Consider the following 21,790-nt stretch of genomic DNA (forward strand, 5'->3'; position numbering starts at 1 on the left):
CAGCTTGCTATGTCAAGAGACTGTTTGGGTTCTTTGGCAAGAAGCTGCAATTTTCTTCTGAGAACAGAATAGCAGATGTCTACTGTATTTCCAGCCTCACTCACCAGGGGTCTCGGTCTTTTTAAAAACCACCCATGTTATCTAAGGCTTCTCAAGCTATTGAAGAATACTCAGCCACCTGCTTTGTAACAGATTAATTTATCATATCAATGTATTTGTATTTTACCCAATATTACCCAAACACCAATCTAGGTGTCGGAATGAAGTGGAAAAACCGCATTTAAAGTAAGTGGGAGCTCACTTCCTGTCAGAAGGATGTATCACCTTTATTATTTTATTTTTCATTCCCTATTGCAGCAGCAAACGTGAACAAAAATACCCTTAAGAACAGATAAAGGCACTTTTAACTTGCTGCTTTGGGAGTTTGAAGTGACCAAGTTGCTAGTTAGATGGATTTACCATTTAAACAACCAATTATGCAGCAGTAACTTTAAAATTTCCTGCAGTGAACCACAATAAAGGCAGCATATTTCATCCAAGCTTTTTTGAACGCATATTATCCCTACCCTATCATGATCTGACATTTGTCACATTTATCTCTTTGCAGTCTGGCAAATGAATTTTAATGCCAATGCCTTTGTTGCACGTTCACCTAATGATTAGCAGTAGCTATAGTTGTAGCAGCTGCAGTAGAACTGGCAGAAGGAAAGGGCGACCCTTGACCCTTCCTTCTAAAAATAAGTGAAAGGTTCCATTTAGGTTTTCCTTTCCTCCCTTCAGTAGGATTGCTTAAGTTCAAGTCTACAGAAAGGCTCTGGCAGAGACAGTAATTTCGACAATCCAAGGATCTGGCTGCTGCAGTAGGAGATGCGGAGCCGAAATGCTCAAGGAACAAGAGTGGCGTCACCTTATTCTGTAAATATTAGAGCCTCATATAGTGTACAAAAAGAAGGGTCAATTTGTGACTACAGTTCAAAACATTGCTCTTTCAGTGCAGAACCTCTGCAGCAGAATATCCCCTCAAAAAGAAAGTGTGGACTAGTAAATTATAAGTAAAATACATATAAATGTAAAATGTAAATGACATAGTAAATTGGGTATGTGTATTGTGCCATGGTTTAGGAATACAGTGGTACCTCGACTTACGAATGACTCGACTTGTGAATGTTTCGAGTTACGAACAGAGTTCCATCCACCATTTTGGATGCTGTTTAAATAGGATTTTTTCAACTTACGATTTTTTTAAAAAAAATTCCCCATTGGCTTCGCCTTCGAATTTTTTGACTTACGAAGGTCCATTCGGAACGGATTAAATTCGTAAGTCGAGGTACCACTGTATTTGAGAAGCTCCTTCAATGTGCAACTTGTGTAAGACACTGTTGACCGTCTTCACTGTAAGACACTGGTTCTCAAACTGAGCCTTGGCCATCTTTCCCGGAGTCTTCTTCCTCCTCTTCCTCTTCCTCCTCCTGTTTGCTGCCTCCCAGATTCCCAGTCTCCCCCTCCGCCCACTCTCCAGTTCTGTCACCCTTTATGCCAAGGGTCCTCTCATGGGCTCAGGGCGAGGAAGAGCACAAGCACATCCAGGGGAAGCAGGAAGTTTGCCTTTGTTTGCTTGCTGCAGCATCCCTGACAACAGATGTGGCGTGAGGAGGTTGGCTGTCCTTGTCTGTCGCTGATGTGCAGGTATCTGGGGATTCATACTGTGATTCCTTCACTGTGTGCCTTGCCCTTCCCCTGCTCCCTTTTCAAGGAGCAAATGAGGCTTCAGTATGATGACTGCTTGCTACTGCTGTCGATCTGCTTAAAATCCCACCCCACAAAAAAACCAAAATCCACCCCAGTTTCAGTTAGTTTCACACATAGGGCTTGAGAAATGCAAGAAACAGCAAAGTAGCTTGATAGCGTGTGTGCCCCCTCCTGGGGGGGAGTTGTTTTGTTTTGTTTTTTGTAACACCCTTCCCTAGCAAAAAACCCCACCAGCACCAATAACCTCCCTCCTTTTTTTGAGAGTCCCCCAGTTCTATGAGGTGAGATGTAAAAATAGCCCTGACAGTGAGGAGTGTCTTCTGTGTTTCCCTCTCCTTCTATCTCCAACATCCCTCCCCCCCCTCTTCTTCCCTACTTCTCCCCCCAGGCGAGGGGGGGCAGCAGAGCCAAAGCAGGGTCTGCTGATGCAGTCCCTCGGAATTCCACCAGGGGTCTGAAGCCTCTTGCTGATTGGCTACTAAGACAGTAGTCAGAGGGGGTGGAGCCTCTTGTTGATTGGCTACCAAGACAGCAGCCAGAGGTGGATGGAGCAACACTTTTGGCTATGATGGATGTCACCAACTAAACAATTTCAGCGCATGAATGGAATTTTCCATGGGTGCAATTGTGGGATGTGTTACATCAGTACAGTCAATTACAACATGCTTTACGTCCTAGCAGGGCCGGCTCTAGGGATAGTCTGGGTGGTGCGGGGTGCCAGGGCACCGGCCCGGTGGGGGGGGGGGCGCCACACGGCAGAGCCGCATGGAATGCATACTGCGCACTGCACCCGTCCACCAGCTGCGGCAAGAAATGGAGCGGGGCGGGGGCACCAGAGCGATCTCCGCACCACGGCTCCAGGGCACCCAACGTGCTTGAGACGGCCCTTCTTCCTAGAGTAGACAGAGACAGGGGGATGTGTATGTTCCTGATCCTGCTCTAAGTGACTCAGCATATGAGTGTGACTCTATAAAAGCTGAGTCACGCAGCCATGTTCTGCCCTGTTAGTTCCTGTTCGATTCAACTCATAGTTAAGTCTAATCCATTTTGTTAGCACTTAGGCCCATCCTCACAAAGGATGCAAGCCATGTTATATGTTTGTAACCTGAAGCTTAAAGCCTGCCTTCTAGGATGTGTACTGTGAACAACTTGTAAGTAAGCTTATTGTTATACTTTTAAATACAGACTTGTGAGTCTTTATTATATTTTAGGAGGGGACAATCTGGGCAAGCCAGACTGGATTAGTCATTTTGTAGAGATTCAAACGAATCTCCCAGCCAGCTTCCGTGAGTAGAGAGGGGATTTGCTCTGCTACGTCACTCACTAGCGTGAGTGAAGGAAGGATAATACTTAACAAATATTTCTAATCCTAAACATCCCCACAGCAATGGCTAGTATCCATTCCATCTGGGATGCCAAAGGAGATCCCAAAGGGTCTGCTCAAGAGCCTCCAGGGCAGCATTTTCTTAAAGATATTGAGCAAATACCAGCACATCACGCCAAAGATGAGCTGCAGCAAACCTCTTCAAATCAGGATTTTATTACTGAGACACAATCATCATCATGGACAGCAGAGTCTAAAAGCAGGGCTAGGCTTTGGGCAGGAATTCATTTCCAAGAACCTCTGGTCTCCACCTCAAAGTATGTTTCCACTTATACAGAGCAGGAAATCTCCCAGTTATCTAGCATGATGCCTCTTTTGAAAGCCTTCATAATAAGCTAGCTTGCTACATGTTTGGGGGGGGGGGAGGCACATGGTGGCTATTACGATTTGTGAAACTGCCGGAATCCACAGCCAATTCCATCCTTCCAGCTCTAAAAAGAAGGCAAAGAGAATTCTGTGAGCAAAACGGATCTAAGCCATCAGGGCTACAAAAGCAATCCTGGCTCTATCAAGAAGAAGCTCTAATAACAGTTATTTACCTGAACTTCATTTGAAGGTGTGGCTTTCAGCCCCTCCACGGCCAAACCCTGAAAGGAAACCAGACAAAATCAATACTCATTTTCCACCTCTGGTTATCTATCCATGAAAAAAGCCACTCTGACCCCTGAGCCCACCCAAGATGAGGCTCTGAATGGGCCTAGGCCAGCTCAGGAAGAGTGACCCGCAGTGCTTTGCCAGGACTTTTTAAAGCTAATGGCAATTCCCTCTCTTGTAGCCTCCCAGACACGTACAGAAAAGGGGTTCATCCAGAGTTATCCAGGGATCTGAAAAGTCATCTTAATTTAATGAAAGGACAGTACATCTCTAGTTTGGTGGACCACGATCACCAAGGAGCGAGCTTCCTCAATCCCTGCCACATGGAAAGGCAGCTCCTCCAAAGGATACATTTGGCTATTTGGCTCTTCTGCAGCAATTAGCCTCTCAAACAGAGACTGAAGATCATTTCCCAGACCCACCAGTGAATGGGTGCAGAAATCCTAGTTTGGGGATTTGGGGCTATGTCCACACTCAGATTACAGGAAATGTTGAAGCCATTAAAACACAGATTCTTCCGGGTGTTTCTTAGAAAAACATATCAAATAAAAAAGCATATCAAATAATCTTATTTTACTGTTTTAACAATGTAAAATGTATCATTTACAACATAGAATATAAAAGGCAAGGCAAGAAGAAGTCACATGCAATTTACCTATATGCTCGTTTCATAGACTTAGTGCGGAAATATATATTGCATCTGAGTGTTCAGTATAAGAATTATTATTCTCTAATACTGTAGATTGTCTTACATTATTTTTTAAATAAAAGCATTTAATGTTGGGACCCACCCTAGTTTTGTAAATAGTTTAAACATATAGTTGCATACTTTGTACCAGACCAAATACTCTCATTTTATCTGAATGGAAATTGTAAAAATATCAATAAGCATTTACAATGTGTTGTTTTTTCCAGTGTTTCCCCATGTCTTCAGAATGATCTAACTGCACGGAAGGTGTGAAGAGATGGGAAATGGAGCCTTGGACATGTTGCAAAGACAACACACATTAACGTACAACAGCAAACAGCGGAGGCACTTAATGTGCAGCCCAGCCAGCATCCGGTTTATAACTACCATACTTCACAGAGAGAGTTCTGCCTCTTGTGAGCCAGACAGGTTCCAATATATGTGGGGATATTCCGGCATGTGATCCTATTTCCATAAAATGAAATCTTTGGAGCAACAAGTGCTTGTCCAGAGGATTCCTACCTTTTGGTCCAAACAAGGCAGCATAGCAAGGGTGGTTGCAATAAGGCTTCCCATCATGCTGCAGAGAGAATACAAACATCTCAGAGGAAGCAGGGGAGGCGGGACAGTTGATGGAACCCAGTCCAGCTTTGGGGGATTGTAGAATCTGTGGAAGACGGGGCAGACCCCCAGCCACCAACCAATTCCTGCTGGAGGCTAAGAAGGCAGAGCCTTGGGGCATAAACAAAGCCTGCTGCTCAGAGCAGCTGCCTGCAGATCTGTTTGCCCTGCCAGAGTAGAGTCCACAAATAATGGCAAAGCAGGGGGGGGGGCAATTTTGACAAACCATTGTGACAGTCCCCTCACAAACAAACAAACAACCCCCCACAAGAATCTCTCCTTTCCAAAACCCCAAACCAACCCCTCCAAAACCTCCCACTCCACATTCCCCCACCTACCCAGCAATATTTCCTCTGACTCCTTTTAAAACACACAGAGAGAGGGGGGGGGGAGAAAGAAAGGATAACCTTCAGTTCCCCCACCCAGGAAGAAACCCAAACTCACTCATTCCACAGCTCAAAATAAACTCTCACAAAGATACCATGGTAACACAACACACCCACACCCACTCAGGAAGCCATTCAAACACAAGCCATTCAAACAGGCACTCCACCCCACCCTGCCAGCATCGCCAAGGCTCCCCCCCGCCCCCCTTCCAGGCAGCCCAGCTCCCTTTCCCCATGCACACCCCTCTTCCTGTTCTCAGAAGAGGCTGCTGGGCTGGGTGTGCTGCAAAGCAACCTTCCAGCTGCACCCCCCTCTTCCTTTTCTGCTCAGCCTCTGTGCAGAGAGAAGGGAGCACCATGGCCGCGGGTACGAGGAACGGGACTCTCTCCCCCCAAAGTTAAACTAAAAAAGAAGAAGTAACTCTATAATAATCAGGAGGGGCCGTGCTGCACAGTGTTGGGTGATCCTCGTGGCAAATCATTGCAGTCCCTGCTTTGCTCCTTCCCATGAGCATGAGAAACAGGACACTTGCAAACCAGGGTGTTGTTTGTTAGCTGGTGGTTACTGTGGTGTGAGAACCGGGCATCCTGGCAGCACAAACATGACCTGCAGCCAACTAATCTGAACAATAAGGCTGTCTGTCATCTGGCGTTCCTTCTGAATTGTTTCCCTCAGGGAACACTCCTCATGTACATGCACTCCTGAACGGTAGGAGACCAGTTAATAAGCTGCCAAAAGAAATGTTTTTGTGAACCTCTTTTCCTTCTACTCATATGTATGTGCAAGGGACACAACGGGAACCACAGTAATTTAACCGGGGGGAAACAACCACCCACCAATAAATTGCGTAAACCATGGGTCCTGTGTAGAACTTTAGAAAGGAATCAGCACAGGTAGCTTTTAGAAATATAATTAATGATATCATATATGGTTCTCCCCAATGAGACATGTGAAAAACAGTAAGAAACAGGTGACCAGAAATCCTGGACTAAAGTCCATTTCACATATTCTGCTGGGAGATAAAGGTGGCATATAAATGTAATAAATAATCAGAGAAAGAAGCCAGTGGCTTTAGGTAGCAGGCTACTATCTGCACAGTCTGTCAGAGCAAGCAAACATCACAATTTGCTTCTGTTGCTCAACCCACTTTAGAGACACCTGCATATGTTTGCAGCAAATTATTCAGAAGCATCACGTCAGAAAAAGCCACCTGGGAAAGTGCAGTTACTCTGCAAACTGGCTCCACCTGGAAGTTTGTAATGCAGGCAAGAAGCAGCCACCTCAAACCTCGACTTACCTCTGCATGGCCACCTGCCGTCAGGGTCTTGCTGCATTTCTCGCACTTCAAGCACGGCCGATGCCAGTCTTTCCCCAGGGAGGTGACTTTCTCAGCTGCCATGGCAGGGACACAAACAAGAAATAATGATGAAATGGCTCAGAGAAACCTAGACCTCAGGCTGCATCCTGTCAGTGCTCCCCACCACACCAACATGGGAAGCTGGAAGAAGGCAAATGGGCTCCAATGCACATCCGAGGGATGTCGAGGGATGGCAAATGGGGCCATCTGCTTGCAGGGCATGTGTCAATCACTAAGCTATAGCCCTAGCCCCCTGTCTTTCCAAATTATTATTATTTATACCCCACCCATCTGGCTGGTTTTCCCCAACCACTCTGGGCAGCTTCCAACTGAATATTAAAAACACATTACAGTATTAAACATTAAAAATTTCCCTAAACAGGGCTGCCTTCAGATGTCTTTTAAAAGTAAGATAGTTGCTTATTTCCTTGACATCTGATGGGAGGGCGTTCCACAGGGCAGGTGCCACTACCGAAAAGGCCCTCTGCCTGGTTCCCTGTAACCTCACTTCTTGCAGGGAGGGAACTGCCAGAAGGGCCTCAGAGCTGGACCTCAGTGTCCGGGCAGAACAATGGGAGTGGAGACGCTCCTTCAGGGATACTGGGCTGAGGCCATTTAGGGCTTTAAAGGTCAGCAACAACACTTTGAACTGTGCTCGGAAACATACTGGGAGCCAATGCAGATCTCTCAGGACTGGTGTTATATGGTCTCGGCGGCCGCTCCCAGTCACCAGTCTAGCTGCTGCATTCTGGATTAATTGCAGTTTCCTAGTCACCTTCAAAGGTAGCCCCACATAGAGCGCATTGCAGTAGTCCAAGCGGGAGATAAGTAGAGCATGCACCACTCTGGCAAGACAGTCTGCAGGCAGGTAGGGTCTCAGCCTGCGTACCAGATGGAGCTGATAGACAGCTGCCCTGGACACAGAATTGACCTGCGCCTCCATGGGCAGCTGTGATTCCAAAATGACTCCCAGGCTCCGCACCTGGTCCTTCAGGGGCACAGTTACCCCTTTCAGGACCAGGGAGTCCTCCACACCTGCTCGCCCCGTCACCCAAAAACAGTACTTCTGTCTTGTCAGGATTCAACCTCAATCCACATTATTTATGTATGCTACTATGGTGCCAAGAATTCTGATAGCACAAAACTGGAAGACTGGAGAAATTCCCACAGAAGAAAAATGGCAGGAGAAATTGATGAACTATGCAGAACTGGCAAAACTGACAGATAGACTATGAGAAAAGAACAACAGTGACTTTGAAAAAGAGTGGGAACCTTTCATAATATATCTGCAGAAACAAAAAAAGAACATTGACTTGATGGCAGGATTTAAATAAACACTCATATCTTTATTGATAGAGAACATTTAAAATAAGGTATAAATGATACAGTAGATTGTAAGAAACAGCAGTATGTAATAAGGGGGCAACAAACCAGAAATGGAAGCTGTGGGAAGCCTGGGAGGGAAGGGGTGAAGGTGTGTAACATGTATGTTATTGATATAATATGTTTGTAATGACAGAAAAGAAAGTTAAAAATTTATTTAAAAAGAAAAAGAAAAAAGGATTCAACCTCAATCCGTTATCCACCACCCATCCTCCAACTGCCTCCAGTCACTCACACAGGACCTTCACTGGTTCCAATTTGAAAGAGAGATAGAGCTGGGTATCATCCGCATACTGATGAACACCCAGCCCAAACCCCCTGATGATCTCTCCCAGCAGCTTCATATAAATGTTAAAAAGCATTGGAGAGAGGACAGAACCCTGAGGCACCCCACAAGTGAGAGCCCAGTATACTAGCACTCAGTGTTAGTGGCTCCTTAAACCCGGGTTACAGTCACCAAAACGGAATGCCTAGTTGCCATTTGGGGGGCAGATGGTTCAAAAGCCATATTTATCCATACATTTCAATCCTGAAATTCATTCTAACTGTGCAGATATAGTACAGATAGAATTCTACAGGATGTGTTGCTGATGTGTGAAAACAGTCAAAATCCAAGGATCTCCAGACATGCAGCTCCAGGTGCCATCCTGGCATCTTCACCTGGTTGCAAGTGGCCGAAAGCCAGGTGCAAAATGTGCTTGGCGCCTGGCAAATTTTGAACTCTGCAAGCCCCAAACCAAGAACGTGGGAATTTGCAGTGACACATTTGTCCAAATAGATCACCTGCTTCTTCAGCTTCTGAGGGACTGCAGGCAGACAGCCTCTCCTGCCACAAGTATCATTTGAATTAACTTGCCACTTCAACTCAAGTCAAACACATAGAGGCAAGCATTCTATGAATTCAACCGCCACCAGTACAATCTTTTATCTGCTTCCCCTCCTAGTCCTATTTACAAAGGGTGTCATTTTAATAAGGCTCCTTCAACTACTGCAGCTCACAAATATTTCCCAAGGGACAAGGGTTAGATTTTTCACAGCAACATTGTTTAGCTTTATGTTCACACTTAAAGATCCATTGTTCCAAGCACTGCCTAGTTTCAAACATGCCTTGAGGTGCTCCTGCAAGTTCATTTTCTTTTGCAGCAGTGTAATAGCTTTGCCACTTCGGAATACAGTACTGTGGTCCTGCTCTTTGTCATTTAGAAATCTGCAAAAGTTTCCAGATCACAAACTACAAACTATAGGAAAAAAAACAAAATCAGGCAAATATCCACTACATGCAGAAAGAGAAGAGTTTGCTGGACACACTTCAAAAAATAAAGTTTTTTTTAAAAGGCTACACCACTGCTGTTTACAATTTATAAGGGCTGGGAGATTTAAAGGGCTTTGCAGGTACATTTTGAAGCAAGAGCAACATTGCTAGATTTCTGTTGATCTGGCCCTGCATTAACACCTTAAGCAAATAGGTAAGAAAATGCTAAAAGCAGCACAGGATGAAAGGTGATATGAGCCAACTCAAGTCAGTGGCATCAAGCCAGCTCTGTCTACAGAAAACTTCTAGCTACTTCCCCATGAACTGGAACTATCAATGTCAAAGGCAATCATTTCCTGTTAACCGTTTCCTGTTCAACAGCACCCACTACATGAAAAGAAAAGTGACATGAGCAAAGTGTTCTGGTTTTTCTAAATACAGTACAGCAGTGGCAGGGATGCATATCTGTCTTGAAGCCTCACCCATCTAAGGAGGAAGCTGCCTGTGGTCGTGTGCCCTGGCCTCTGCACATGCTCAGAACTCCCCTTCCCATGTTGTAAGACTCCAGGCAGGGCTGAGTTCTGCTGCAGATCAGAAATGACTGCACATATAGTTGGATTTGTACATTTTGTCCTCAGATGCACAGAGGACTTCTGAAATTGATTACCGCGTCTTAGAGGTGAACACCGTGTCTGCTTGGCAGTCCAGACTCCCTCAGATGATGCTTGAACACTAATTCTCTGGGTCCCATACAAACTTGTAACACAAATACACATTTTCCCTATTTGAAAAAAGGATGCTTAATTGGTGATCTTTAGCTTTCTTAGATTCATTTGTTTAATCTTTTTATGGTTCTGGCAGCCTGTTTTGTATTTCCAGTATGCTGTGACTGTATGTTCATTCTACATGAGTGATGTATCACTTAGACATTGTTCATTTTTAAATGTGTGTGTGTGTAAAGCAAGAATATTTTACATAATCATTCACAATCATAAACATACATACACATAAATATTGATCTGTATGTGAACATATGAATCTAAGTTCTTGGCAGCCCTGTATCCATTATACTGTACCCAATTCTATTTCGGGGACTGTCAGAACTCACTTACGGTAGCCATTTCCTCTCTAATCGTTTTGTAATGACACATCATCACAGTTAGTTCTATTACCTCTAATTTCCCCCCAAACTTTCCTGATTAGTTCATTTTTTGGTCCTCTGTTCTGTTGTTTCTACGATCAGTATCCTTGCAATGGATTGGTATCCTTGCATAATCTGTATTTTATGTTTTTTAATGCTCTTGTCATTGTGTAAAATTCAGCAAGCGTAAAGATGGAGCTGCATCTATTTGTATGTGAAACATTTCCTTAAATATTTCTATTACCATTTGCCAATATTACTGCTTTCTTACAAGGCTCCCCCCCAAATAAAAATCACCTTTTGGTTCCTGTCAAATCCAACACTTTCCCTCTCCTGATTTACAGATTTTCCCCTCCAATATACACATGGAGTCCAGTACCACTGAACTGCCATTTTTATTTAATTTTATTTATAAGATATGGCAATTGAAAAATTAGAGCCCCTCTGAAACAAAAACTGGATATTTTGTTCATCAACTAGTTTTCAAAATTATTTCCTTGGAATTTCTCTATTTGTACTGTAATTCAATTTCATCATATGATTATGGATTATTTACCTATGTTTTTTATAAATAATTTGAGAATCTTGGAGAATACTTGAGGTATCTTTCAGTTTGTTTGACTCAGTCTTATCCTTCCAAATTTCCTAACTTCTTGTCAGCCTGTTCGGAAAAGTCCCAATTTGTAAATACTGATCTCTGAGTGGGTCTACCTTCAATTTTGCTTATACTTTGTTCAATGGTCTGGAATCTTTCCAATCTTGAAAGATTTTCTGTTTATTTTCTTTCCATATCTGGAGGTTTCCCAATTGTCCTTTTAGATTGAACTGTTCATCTTCTAGTAGAGAAGCCAATGGGGAGGGTTTGAGGGATAAGAGCAGTTTATATTGATGCCACATCATGTTTATTACATGTGACTCCCCTCTGTAAAATGTTTGCCTATCTTCTTTACTTGTCCATAGTGATACTTAATATTGGGGTGCCAACTCACCCTCAGGATTGATGTCACACAGGGAGGGGCTCGGACGCAGAAGCACAGACCCTGCCTCTAGGTCCAAGCCCCCCCCTCCCCAAAAGGCTGCCTCACTGGCTGGATGCAGAGCAGAGGGCGAAGCTGAACTGCTTCTCTCTTGCTCTCTGGGAGGCAGCACCCACCCCTGCTGCCGGCCAGCCTTTCTCATTGACTTTGTGGGTGCCCAGCCCCCACAACTGTATTCTTATGGGTGCCCAAGCAACTCCTATGCTTCGTCTTGGTCTTAACTGAATATTCCTCCTATGGTCTATGTCTCTATGATATTTCCTCATCTGGCACCATTCCCGAGCAGACCTGCTGGATCAATATTGCAACTTATGTCTGGAAGACTCCCATCCTCTCATCTTGTTTCCTCTCCGCACCATCCAGGTTCCTTCCTACTCATTTTCCTCTATCCTATTGTCCCCACCTCACCCCCCCCCAGCTTAGTGCTATTCTATTGGGCCTGCATTGCAAATAGGGCTGTAGGGAGCAGATTCCTTGACAATAGTCTTGGTTCTTCCCAGTAGGGAGTGGCCGGCTGGCTGGCCTCCCGTTCTCTGGGTCTGCCAGACAACAGGCTTGGCAAGGCCGTCGAACTTGGCTCTTCTGTGCCTTCGCCACACCACGGACCAGCCCATGTCGTCACAAAGAGCCCGAGCCTGCGGATCTCCCCCTCGGCATCTCCGGGTCCCCGATCACTGGCCGCTTGGGCCTCCCTCCGTTACCCCGGAGAGACTCCCCGGGAGCGCGTGCTCCGAGGTTGCTCTGCTCCCGCAAATCTGGACGCAGCTGTCGAGGTTCTCCTTTCGAAGCCCCGCCCGCCCGTCCTGCAATCTGGCCTCCGTTTCTCCCAGGTGAAGCCGGGTTGCCCACCGAGCCCCGTCCAGACGCGCATTTGCCCGACCCTCCCGCCTCCACTGCGCCGCCGGTCGGGAAACCCGCTGCGAGGACCGCCAGCAGCTTCGCCAAAGCAACCCTCCGGAGGGGACGTCGCGGGGACGGGCGCCTCTCCGGCCGGCAGCGCCCTTTTGCCCAGCCTCGCCCGCCGGGGCTCCCGGAGGAGGGCGGCAAGCGGCGGGTCCACGAAGCAGGCTTGGGCGCGCGCTGCCCGCGCGAGAGACGCGCCCCCGAAGGGCTCCGCCTCGCTCCTGAGTCCGCTCGCGCCCCGGGCGGCCCCGATCTAGGGCAAGAAAGCCTCCCTGCGCAGGATCGGGCGGGCTACTCCCTGCTGCTCGGAGCCCACCACCCCTGCCTAGGCGCCCCGACGGGCTTCCCTTCCAGGTGCCGCCGGCAGTGCGGAGCGACGGGCGCAGTCTTACCGAAGTACACCTCCTTCTGGCACTTGGGGCACTTGGGCATGGCGGTGGCGGCGGCGGCGGCGTCAAGCACTCGGTCACCCCGACGGAGGGCAGCGGTCGCAGCTTACTAGCGGAGAGCCGTTGCACTGCCTGCTCGCTCGCTCGCGGAGAGGATCCTGCTTTGCCTGGGCGCCCCCGACCACGCCCGCCTTGGCCGCACCCTCGAAGCTTCGCCAGCGACGCCTCGCCCTTTCCTCGGACCCAGCGGGCGGGAGACCCAGGGCGGCGGCGGGTGGAGAAAGCAAAAGGCCATGCCCGAGATGGAGCGAGTCGGGAGACAGTTTCAAAAGGGTTGTGCATTTGGGCGCAACCGAAGCTCCTCCAAGTTTGCAGCAGCCTGAATTAAACAGGCAGCAGCCTTTTGAACTCGGCGGGCTCAGAAATGACCTGGGTACCAACCAACCAGTGTAGTTGTTTAACGGAATACATTCCCAGCAGGTACAGTAGTTGGAATTCAGTTGTTTCCAAAGGCGGCTGTGTCATCTTCAGTTGTTTCCAAAGGCGGTCATCTTAGTGATGACCAGAGATGGAGATAGGGGGCTAAGCTCTTTCTGACCAGTAATGAATACAGAAAGAGAGGAAGCTGTTTTATCCCAGGTCAGATGATCAGTCCATCTAGCTCAGTGTTGTTCACACTGACTGGCAACAGCTCTCCAGGATTTGAGGCAGGGTTCTCTCCCACCAGCCCGACCTGGAGATGCCATGGGGGAACTGACCCTGGAACCTTCTGCATGCCAAACAGCTGCTGTACCCCTGAACTAGAGCAATTCCCCAGTGGCAAGCTGATAGAAGGCATTCTAGGTCCAGAATCCCTATGCACCTCTAGTGACATCCCTGGGTCTAGGACTAGGTATACACACATACACACACACACACAGAGAGAGAGATGGTGAACTCGCTCCTTTAAGGGGGTACAGGCAGCTCCATCCAACACTGGTTGAACTACCAACCTGATCCCATGAACCCACCTTGCCTGAATTGAGTTTCACTTTATTGGCTCTCATTCAGTGCATTAATGTGCTCAAGCACTGATTCAGCACTTCCCTATCTCATCTGAATCAGAGTATTATTGCTCTCCTTGGAACCCTCCCGTCTGAATCAGTAATATATCATTGGCTGGCACAGGAACAAGTTGAGGCTAAGGAAGGAGAGTGGGACTCTTGCCTCCACTGCCGTGTGTATGTTAATAGAACAGCTACACTGCTGGTGGTTCTTACATGCTGAACTAACCCAGCGTAAAACAGATTTTGGGTGGAATTCCTGTAACTTCAGATCAGCATCTTTGTCTTACAAAAAGAAAAGTTAGAGCTTCGTCCTTTGAGTGTTGGAGTTCCGTCCCATAATAGCTGCTTGGCTCCCATCATGGGCGTACCCAGCGAGGGGCGGGGGGCAGCTCCCCCCCCCCGAAGCAAAAAATAATTAAATGGTTATAAAGTGATGAAACGAAACAAAATTAGGTAGGGCGATGTCGAATAATCAGTTGTTTACTACATTGAAATGGTGTAAAAACCGAGAAGTATCTAGAGCCAACTAGCGACTGGTAGAGGAATCTATGTCAGCGCTGGATAGGGAGTGAAAGAAGCGGGACGGAGCGAATGGTCGAGGCGGCGTGCTCCTTCCCCGCCATGCAAGATGCCTGCTTCGCCTCTATCCGGAGGAAACGACGGCGTGAAGAGCCGCCACGGAGCAGATGCAGCCGACCACGTGAGCAGCGGGGCAGCTGGACCATGGTGGGGGCGCCCGGGCTGCTCTCCCTGCTGCCGTGGGGGGGGCAGCACTGCTCCCAGAGACCAGCCGTTCGGTGCCCCTTCTGCGCCGCTGGTGGCCAGACGCCCTGGCGCCTTGCGCCACCCGGCCCGGGCCTAGAGACGGCCCTGCATATCAGCATATTTGCATTGAGAAGTACAACGCCTATGGACATAAAGATTGTGTTTGTCTGCAATAGCGACTAGCTAATTGATAGGCCTCTACTCCAGGAACTCTTCCTTTAAGAACATCTAAGCTAGTGGTGATAACTAGTTTAGATGTATTCAAGTCTCCAGGGCCAGATGAACTACTGTACATCCAAGAGTATTAAAAGAACTGGCAGAGGTGATTTCAGAACCACTGGCAATAATCTTTGAAAATTCCTGGAGAACAGGCGAAGTTCCAGCAGAGTGGAGGAGGGCAAATGTTGTCCCTATTTTCAAAAAGGGGGAAAGAGAGGACCCAAACAATTACCGCCCAGTCAGCCTGACATCAATACCAGGAAAGATTCTAGACCAGATCATTAAGCAAACGGTCTGTGAGCACCTAGAAAGAAACGCTGTGATCACTAAAAGTCAGCATGGGTTCCTGAAAAATAAGTCATGTCAGAATAATCTGATCCCATTTTTTGACAGAATTACAAGCCTGGTAGATGAAGGTAACACTGTGGATGTAGCCTATCTTGATTTCAGCAAGGCCTTTGACAAGGTGCCCCATGATATTTTTGTAAAGAAGCTGGTAAAATGCAGGCTAGACAATGCTACCATTCAGTGGATTAAACATCTTTATCAATGACTTGGATGATGGGCTTGAGGGCATCCTGAGCAAGTTTGCATATGACACCAAATTGGGAGGGGTGGCTAATACCCCAGAGGACAGGATCACACTTCAAAATGACCTTAACAGATTAGACAACTGGGCCAAAGCAAACAAGATGAATTTTAACAGGGAGAAATGTAAAGTACTACAATTGGGCAAAAAAAATAAAAAAAATGAAAGGCACAAATACAGGATGGGTGACACCTGGCTTGAGAGCAGTACATGTGAAAAGGAGCTAGGAGTCTTGGTAGACCACAAACTTGACATGAGTCAGCAGTGTGATGCAGCAGCTAAAAAAGCCAATGCAATTCTGGGCTGCATCAATAGGAGTATAGCATCTAGATCAAGGGAAGTAATAGTACCACTGTATTCTGCTCTGGTCGGACCTCACCTGGAGTACTGTGTCCAGGTGATATGATAGCCATGTTCAAATATATAAAAGGATGTCATATAGAGGAGGGAGAAAGATTGTTTTCTGCTGCTCCAGAGAAGTGGACATGGAGCAATGGATTCAAATTACAAGAAAGAAGATTCCACCTAAACATTAGGAAGAACGTCCTGACAGTAAAAGCTGTTAGACAGTGGAACTTGCTGCCAAGGAGTGTGGTGGAGTCTCCTTCTTTGGAGGTCTTTAAGCAGAGGCTTGAGAGCCATATGTCAATAATGCTTTGATGGTGTTTCCAGCTTGGCAGGGGGTTGGACTGGATGGCCCTCGTGGTCTCTTCCAACTCTATGATTCTATGAAAAACACGCTGATTCCCGGACTGTCCATGGGCCGGATTGAGAAGGTGATTGGGCTGCATTCGGCCCACGGGCCTTAGGTTGCCTACCCCTGCCCTAGGCTCAGTGGTTTAGACCACATCGCCACCCGCATCCCCTACTTATTTAGCGTGGTGAAAACTCATGCGGACTATGACTAGCTCTTCTAATTGAGTGAATGGACAACAAAACAAAGAAACAAACCTTTTTTTTTAATCGAGGGGGTTCATTTGTGTATTTTTCAATGATTACATTCCATTTTTTGTAAAGGTGCAGATTTTTTTTTACAATTGTTTATGTTTTAAATGCTATTGGGTGACAGAGAGAAGGTGGAACTGCTCATCACCTCTGCCTTCACTCCAAAGGAAAGCAATGCCCAACCTGGTGATAAGAGAATAAATGGTGTAAGGAGGGAGCTGCAGTCTGAGAAAGGAAAAGAGGTGCTACTTTAAAGGAATTCAGATCTCCAGGACCTGATGAGCTGCATCCAAGGGTTCTAGAATCATAGAATCGTAGAGTTGGAAGAGACCCCAAGGGCCATCCAGTCCAACCCCCTGCCAAGCAGGAAACACCATCAAAGCATTCCTGACAGATGGCTGTCAAGCCTCCGCTTAAAGACCTCCAAAGAAGGAGAATAAAAAAGCTTGCAGATGGAATCTCAGAGCCTCTGTCTAGAACTGTCATGGAAATAGGAATTATAGAACTTATAAACTTTGGTTCATTTATTTTGAGGCATGATGGGAGAAAGGGAAAACTCCATGGTGTAAGGATGCGAACTGGTTCTTTAAGCCAGTCTCTACCCCCCCCCCCACTTAGTCTGTTTGTAGAAGGTGAGTTAATTGCCTCAAAGCTGTAAAGAGGCCCATCTGTTGTCTGATTAGCCCTGATTTACATTTGTATGGCAGGGCTGTGGGATGCGAAAGGAGGATGTAAAGGTAAAGGTAAAGGTAAAGGGACCCCTGACCATTAGGTCCAGTATTGACCGACTCTGGGGTTGCACCGCTCATCTCGCGTTATTGGCCGAGGGAGCCAGCGTACAGCTTCCAGGTCATGTGGCCAGCATGACAAAGCCGCTTCTGGCAAACCAGAGCAGCAAACGGAAATGCCGTTTACTTTCCCACCAGAGCAGTACCTATTTATCTGCTTGCACTTTGACGTGCTTTCGAACTGCTAGGTTGGCAGGAATAGGTCAAAAAAGATCAGGAGACCCTTTTCCACCTGAAGGTCTGTTGTACATCAATTAGACTGAGAAGCAATGAGGAGTCACCCTCAGACATTCCAGGGCCCACTTATTGCTTAACTATGGACAGCTGTGAGTTATGCTTTACACCTAAAGTCATTGGCAAGTCTTAATTAATACAGCTATTTGATTGGTTCAAAAACGGAACCCCACGGGGGGCAAATTGGATAAGAATAGTTGCTCCGGTAATGGAAATTTGCAGTTTGCTCGTCACCCTATTGGAACTCAGATCTATACGTATGTATTAGCTAGAGAAATTATATACAGTGGAACCTCGGTTTATGAACACCTCGGTTTATGAATTTTCGGTTTATGAACGCCACGGACCCATCTCGAACTGATTAATTCACTTTCCATTACTTTTAATGGGAAAGTTCGCTTCAGTTTATGAACGCTTCAGTTTATGAACAGACTTCCGGAACCAATTACACCCATGTTTCAGTTTATGAACGCTTCAGTTTAAGTACTTCACAGACCCATCTGGAACGGATTAATCCACTTTCCATTACTTTCAATGGAAAAGTTCGCTTCAGTTTATGAACGGTTACTCTGCGGACCGTCTGGAACGGATTAATCCACTTTCCATTACTTTCAATGGGAAAGTTCGCTTCAGTTTATGAACGCTTCAGTTTATGAACAGACTTCCGGAACCAATTGTGTTCATAAACCGAGGTACCACTGTACTGTACTTTGTTATTTTCCTGTCTGCAACCTCTTTAAGAAATATGCACTGATTTTTAAGTTGTCTTGTTTTAACCTTTTAAATAAATTTTGGAACAGGAATATTATTTTTTCCTGGTTTGTGTGTGCTTTGCTGAGCGGAGGGCAAAACTGATCTGGTCCCTAAACCATTTGGTCACTTACCATTGTGTTAAGTTGCTGGCGCCATGTTAAGGTGGGCCAGAGTCCTGTAACAACCTTTTGAATGAATCTTTTGTAGGCTGGGTTTGGTAAAGGAAAACCAAACCGGTTGAACTTCTGTCTGTGTCTCACAAAGAGATCAAAGAACCTTGCAACCTGGAAAGGGCAGAGGGATTTCTTCTCCGGTCTCTCCCCCTAAGGTGCTTGCGTGGGAACGGAGAGGTGGTGGCAGATTCTGCTGAGTTTGTTTTGGCTACGTTTTGCAGGAGGTTTGCAACTCTTGCCATTCCTACCAAGTTGTCCGACATCAGGAGGGGTGGCTGGGAGGGGTGAGGGTTGCTGAAACCTGACAATAAACTTTGAGAATTTTGGGACAAGTGAGGTCCCTGCAGACTGGAGGCGGACAATGTCCCTATCTTCAAAAGCAGGGTGGAGGAGGGGAGACCTAGGTAACTACCAACCAATCAGCTTGACATTGGTGTCTGGAAAGGTCTTAGAACAGATAGTTAAACAGTCAGTCTGTGAGCACTTAGAAAAGGATGCCGTGATTATTAAGACCCAGCATAAAAAGGTAAAGGTAAAGGGACCCCTGACCATTAGGTCCAGTTGTGACCGACTCTGGGGTTGCAGCGCTCATCTCGCATTATTGGCCGAGGGAGCCGGCGTATAGCTTCCGGATCATGTGGCCAGCATGACAAAGCCGCTTCTGGCAAACCAGAGCAGCACATGGAAACACCATTTACCTTCCCGCTGTAGCGGTTCCTATTTATCTACTTGCATTTTGATGTGCTTTCGAACTGCTAGGTTGGCAGGAGCTGGGACCAAGCAACGGGATTCGTCACAGGGATTCGAACCGCCGACCTTCTGATCAGCAAGCCCTAGGCTTAGTGGTTTAACCCACAGCGCCACCTGGGTCCCATAAAACCCAGCATAGGTTTCTCAAAAATAAGTCATGCCAGACCAATATCATTTCTTTTTTTGATGGAGTTACAAGCTTGGTAGGTAAGGGGAATGCTGTGTATATTGATTTCAGTAAGGCTTTTGGCAAAGTCCCTCATGATAGAGGGACTCCTGAAATTTGGGTTGGACAAGGTAACTGTTAGGTGAATTTGTAGCTGGTTGACTGATCAAACCCATTAATGCTCACCAACAGTTCCTCTTCATCCTGGGAAAAAGTGACACTTGGAGAGCCTCAGGGTTCTATCCTGGGCCCATTTTTGTTTATAAATGATGTGGATGAAAGAATTGGGCTGCTCATTGAATTTGCAAATAACACCAATCTGGGATGGGTAGCTAATGCTGCAGAAGACAGAATCAGGATTCAAGATAACCTTAACAGATTGGAGAAATGGGCAAAAACGAACAGGAATTTCAATAGGGACAAATGGCAGGCTCTGCACTTAGGAAGCATATAAGACAGGGGACAACTGGCCAGTAGCTCATGTGAAAAGGATCTAGAGGTTTTAGTGGACCACAGGCTTAACATGAGTCAACAATGTGGTGCAGCACCAAAAAAAGCAATGTTATTCTTTTGGACAAAGAGGCTCAACATTCATTCATTCATTGAATTTATATACCGCCCTATACCCGGAGGCCTCAGGGCAGTTTACAATAAAAATCACAAAATATAACATCAAAAATAAAAATAATTCAGTACCCCCCACAAAACAGCCACCTTTTAAAGGGCATAGGATGTTGATCTGTCAAGCAAAGGCCTGGTTAAAAAGGAACATTTTTACCTGGCGCCTAAAGGTGTATAATGAAGGCGCCAGGCAAACTTCCCTGGGGAGAGCATTCCACAGACGGGGAGCCACAAAGAGAAGGCCCGTTCTTGTGTTGCCACCCTCCAGACCTCTCAAGGAGTCTGGTGTCTTTATGGTTGATTCACACACACACACATATATACCATATAACCTGTGTCTAGATGCAGTGGCGTAGCACAGGTTACTAGCACCTGGGGCAGGGCAAGTGTTGTGCCCCCCCCCCCGGTGGTGCTGGGCTGTTGCTGGGGAAGCTGACTGCAGCTCCCTCACACACGCTGGAACTGAGCAGAGAAGAGGCACAGCAATGCTGCTCCTGGCGCTCCTCTCTGCTGCTTCCACATGGGCCAATGCTGAGCAAGAGGCCTCTGCAGCTCCCTGGGGCGCTCCAGAGAGCAGCAGGGGGGGAGTGACACGGCACTACCACCCTCCCTCCCTCCCTCCCTCCCTCCCTCGGTGAGCAGTGGTGGCGCCCTCTCCCTCTCGGCTGGCCCAGGGCAGGGCACATGAGGGCATCCTTTCACCATGAGGAGGCACCACCACCAGTCCAGCTCCAAAGACCCGGCCCCATCTTGCCTTCTCGTGGCTCCAGCCTGTCATGGGATTGCCTTGTTGCACCCCCTCAGAGTTGACCATAGCCCCTCTGCCTAGATGGAGTGAGTGCAGAGCTTTCACATCCCAAGAGTGTCCTGTTCCTCCCATTGCTGCAGTCTCAGATTCCAAGAGACCCCAAACTCTGCAGCATTAAACAGACTCGTGCTCTGCCAACCCCCACCTAGGCAGCTTGCAAAAGTTGTGCCTTTTCCCTGTACACTTACCTCATCCCTGTACTGCAATTCTGCCCCTCCCTCCTGAAATTCTGGGCTTTTGTCTCTCTCCCCCCTCAGGGAGGAGCTTTCCTCATTTTTGGTTTGCCAAGTGGGTCTCTATTAATGGCTTGCTTAATGGGTTAATGGCTGAGCCAATCTAGTGATTACATCTTGTTGTTCTGCCAGGCAATTTCCTGGACACAGAAAAACTGGTTTAAACTCCAGGCCCCCCACTAAATCCAGGAATTTAGGGGTTTGTTTAAATTCTAAGCCTTTACTAAATCCAGATATTTTAGGGGAGTCTTTCCACTGCAAATTTATAAGAGGATAGTTTTAATATTTTTTTCTGGGGCTCTGATATTTGCACTTTTAATTTTCACATTATGCTGTGTTTGCTGCTTGACTGTTCTTTGCTCTAGTCAAACTGTTAATTCTATACTGTAGTTTGTAACAGTTGAGGAGAGCAGGGTGCTTGTCTCACAGTGTTTAATGGGCAGAGGGACATAGGAGAATCTGGCTAGCCAGCAGAATGCCAGCCTCTTTTCTGCTTTCCCCCAAATTGCCTTGCTACCTTCTCGTGGGGCAAGGTGAGGCGACTGCCTGAGGTGGCAGGATCCACAGGGGCAGCAGACCCCAGTGTAGATCTTTATTCTCCCCTTGTTCCTGATGTAGATTTTTCCTGGCGGGCAGAGGGGTGCCATTTTGGGTTCATTTCAGGTGCCAAAATGTATTGTGCTGGCCCTCCCCAAACGCCATGCCCATTTGGGACTTTATCAAGGATTAAAATGCCAGTGTAACCTACAGAATGAAAACACTGTGGGACTGCAGGCTGTAACATGGGCTGTGGGATACTGAATTGATTGTCTGGG

At 46.8% G+C, this 21,790-nt stretch overlaps 1 protein-coding gene across 1 annotated transcript; it reads right to left on the reverse strand.

Moving 5' to 3' along the window:
- Window positions 1-3,273: 3,273 nt before the first annotated feature.
- CRIP1 (cysteine rich protein 1) lies at window positions 3,274-13,069 on the reverse strand. The gene is made up of 5 exons (XM_035102414.2): window positions 12,889-13,069; window positions 6,721-6,815; window positions 4,938-4,995; window positions 3,673-3,720; window positions 3,274-3,564 (listed from the first exon to the last, which is right to left on the reverse strand). Exons 1-4 carry the CDS (start codon window positions 12,926-12,928, stop codon window positions 3,680-3,682), a joined length of 234 nt encoding a protein of 77 aa, XP_034958305.1. The 5' UTR covers window positions 12,929-13,069; the 3' UTR covers window positions 3,274-3,564; window positions 3,673-3,679.
- Window positions 13,070-21,790: the final 8,721 nt, after the last annotated feature.

Source organism: Zootoca vivipara, chromosome 7, assembly GCF_963506605.1.
Source record: "Zootoca vivipara chromosome 7, rZooViv1.1, whole genome shotgun sequence".
Lineage (NCBI taxonomy): Eukaryota > Metazoa > Chordata > Lepidosauria > Squamata > Lacertidae > Zootoca > Zootoca vivipara.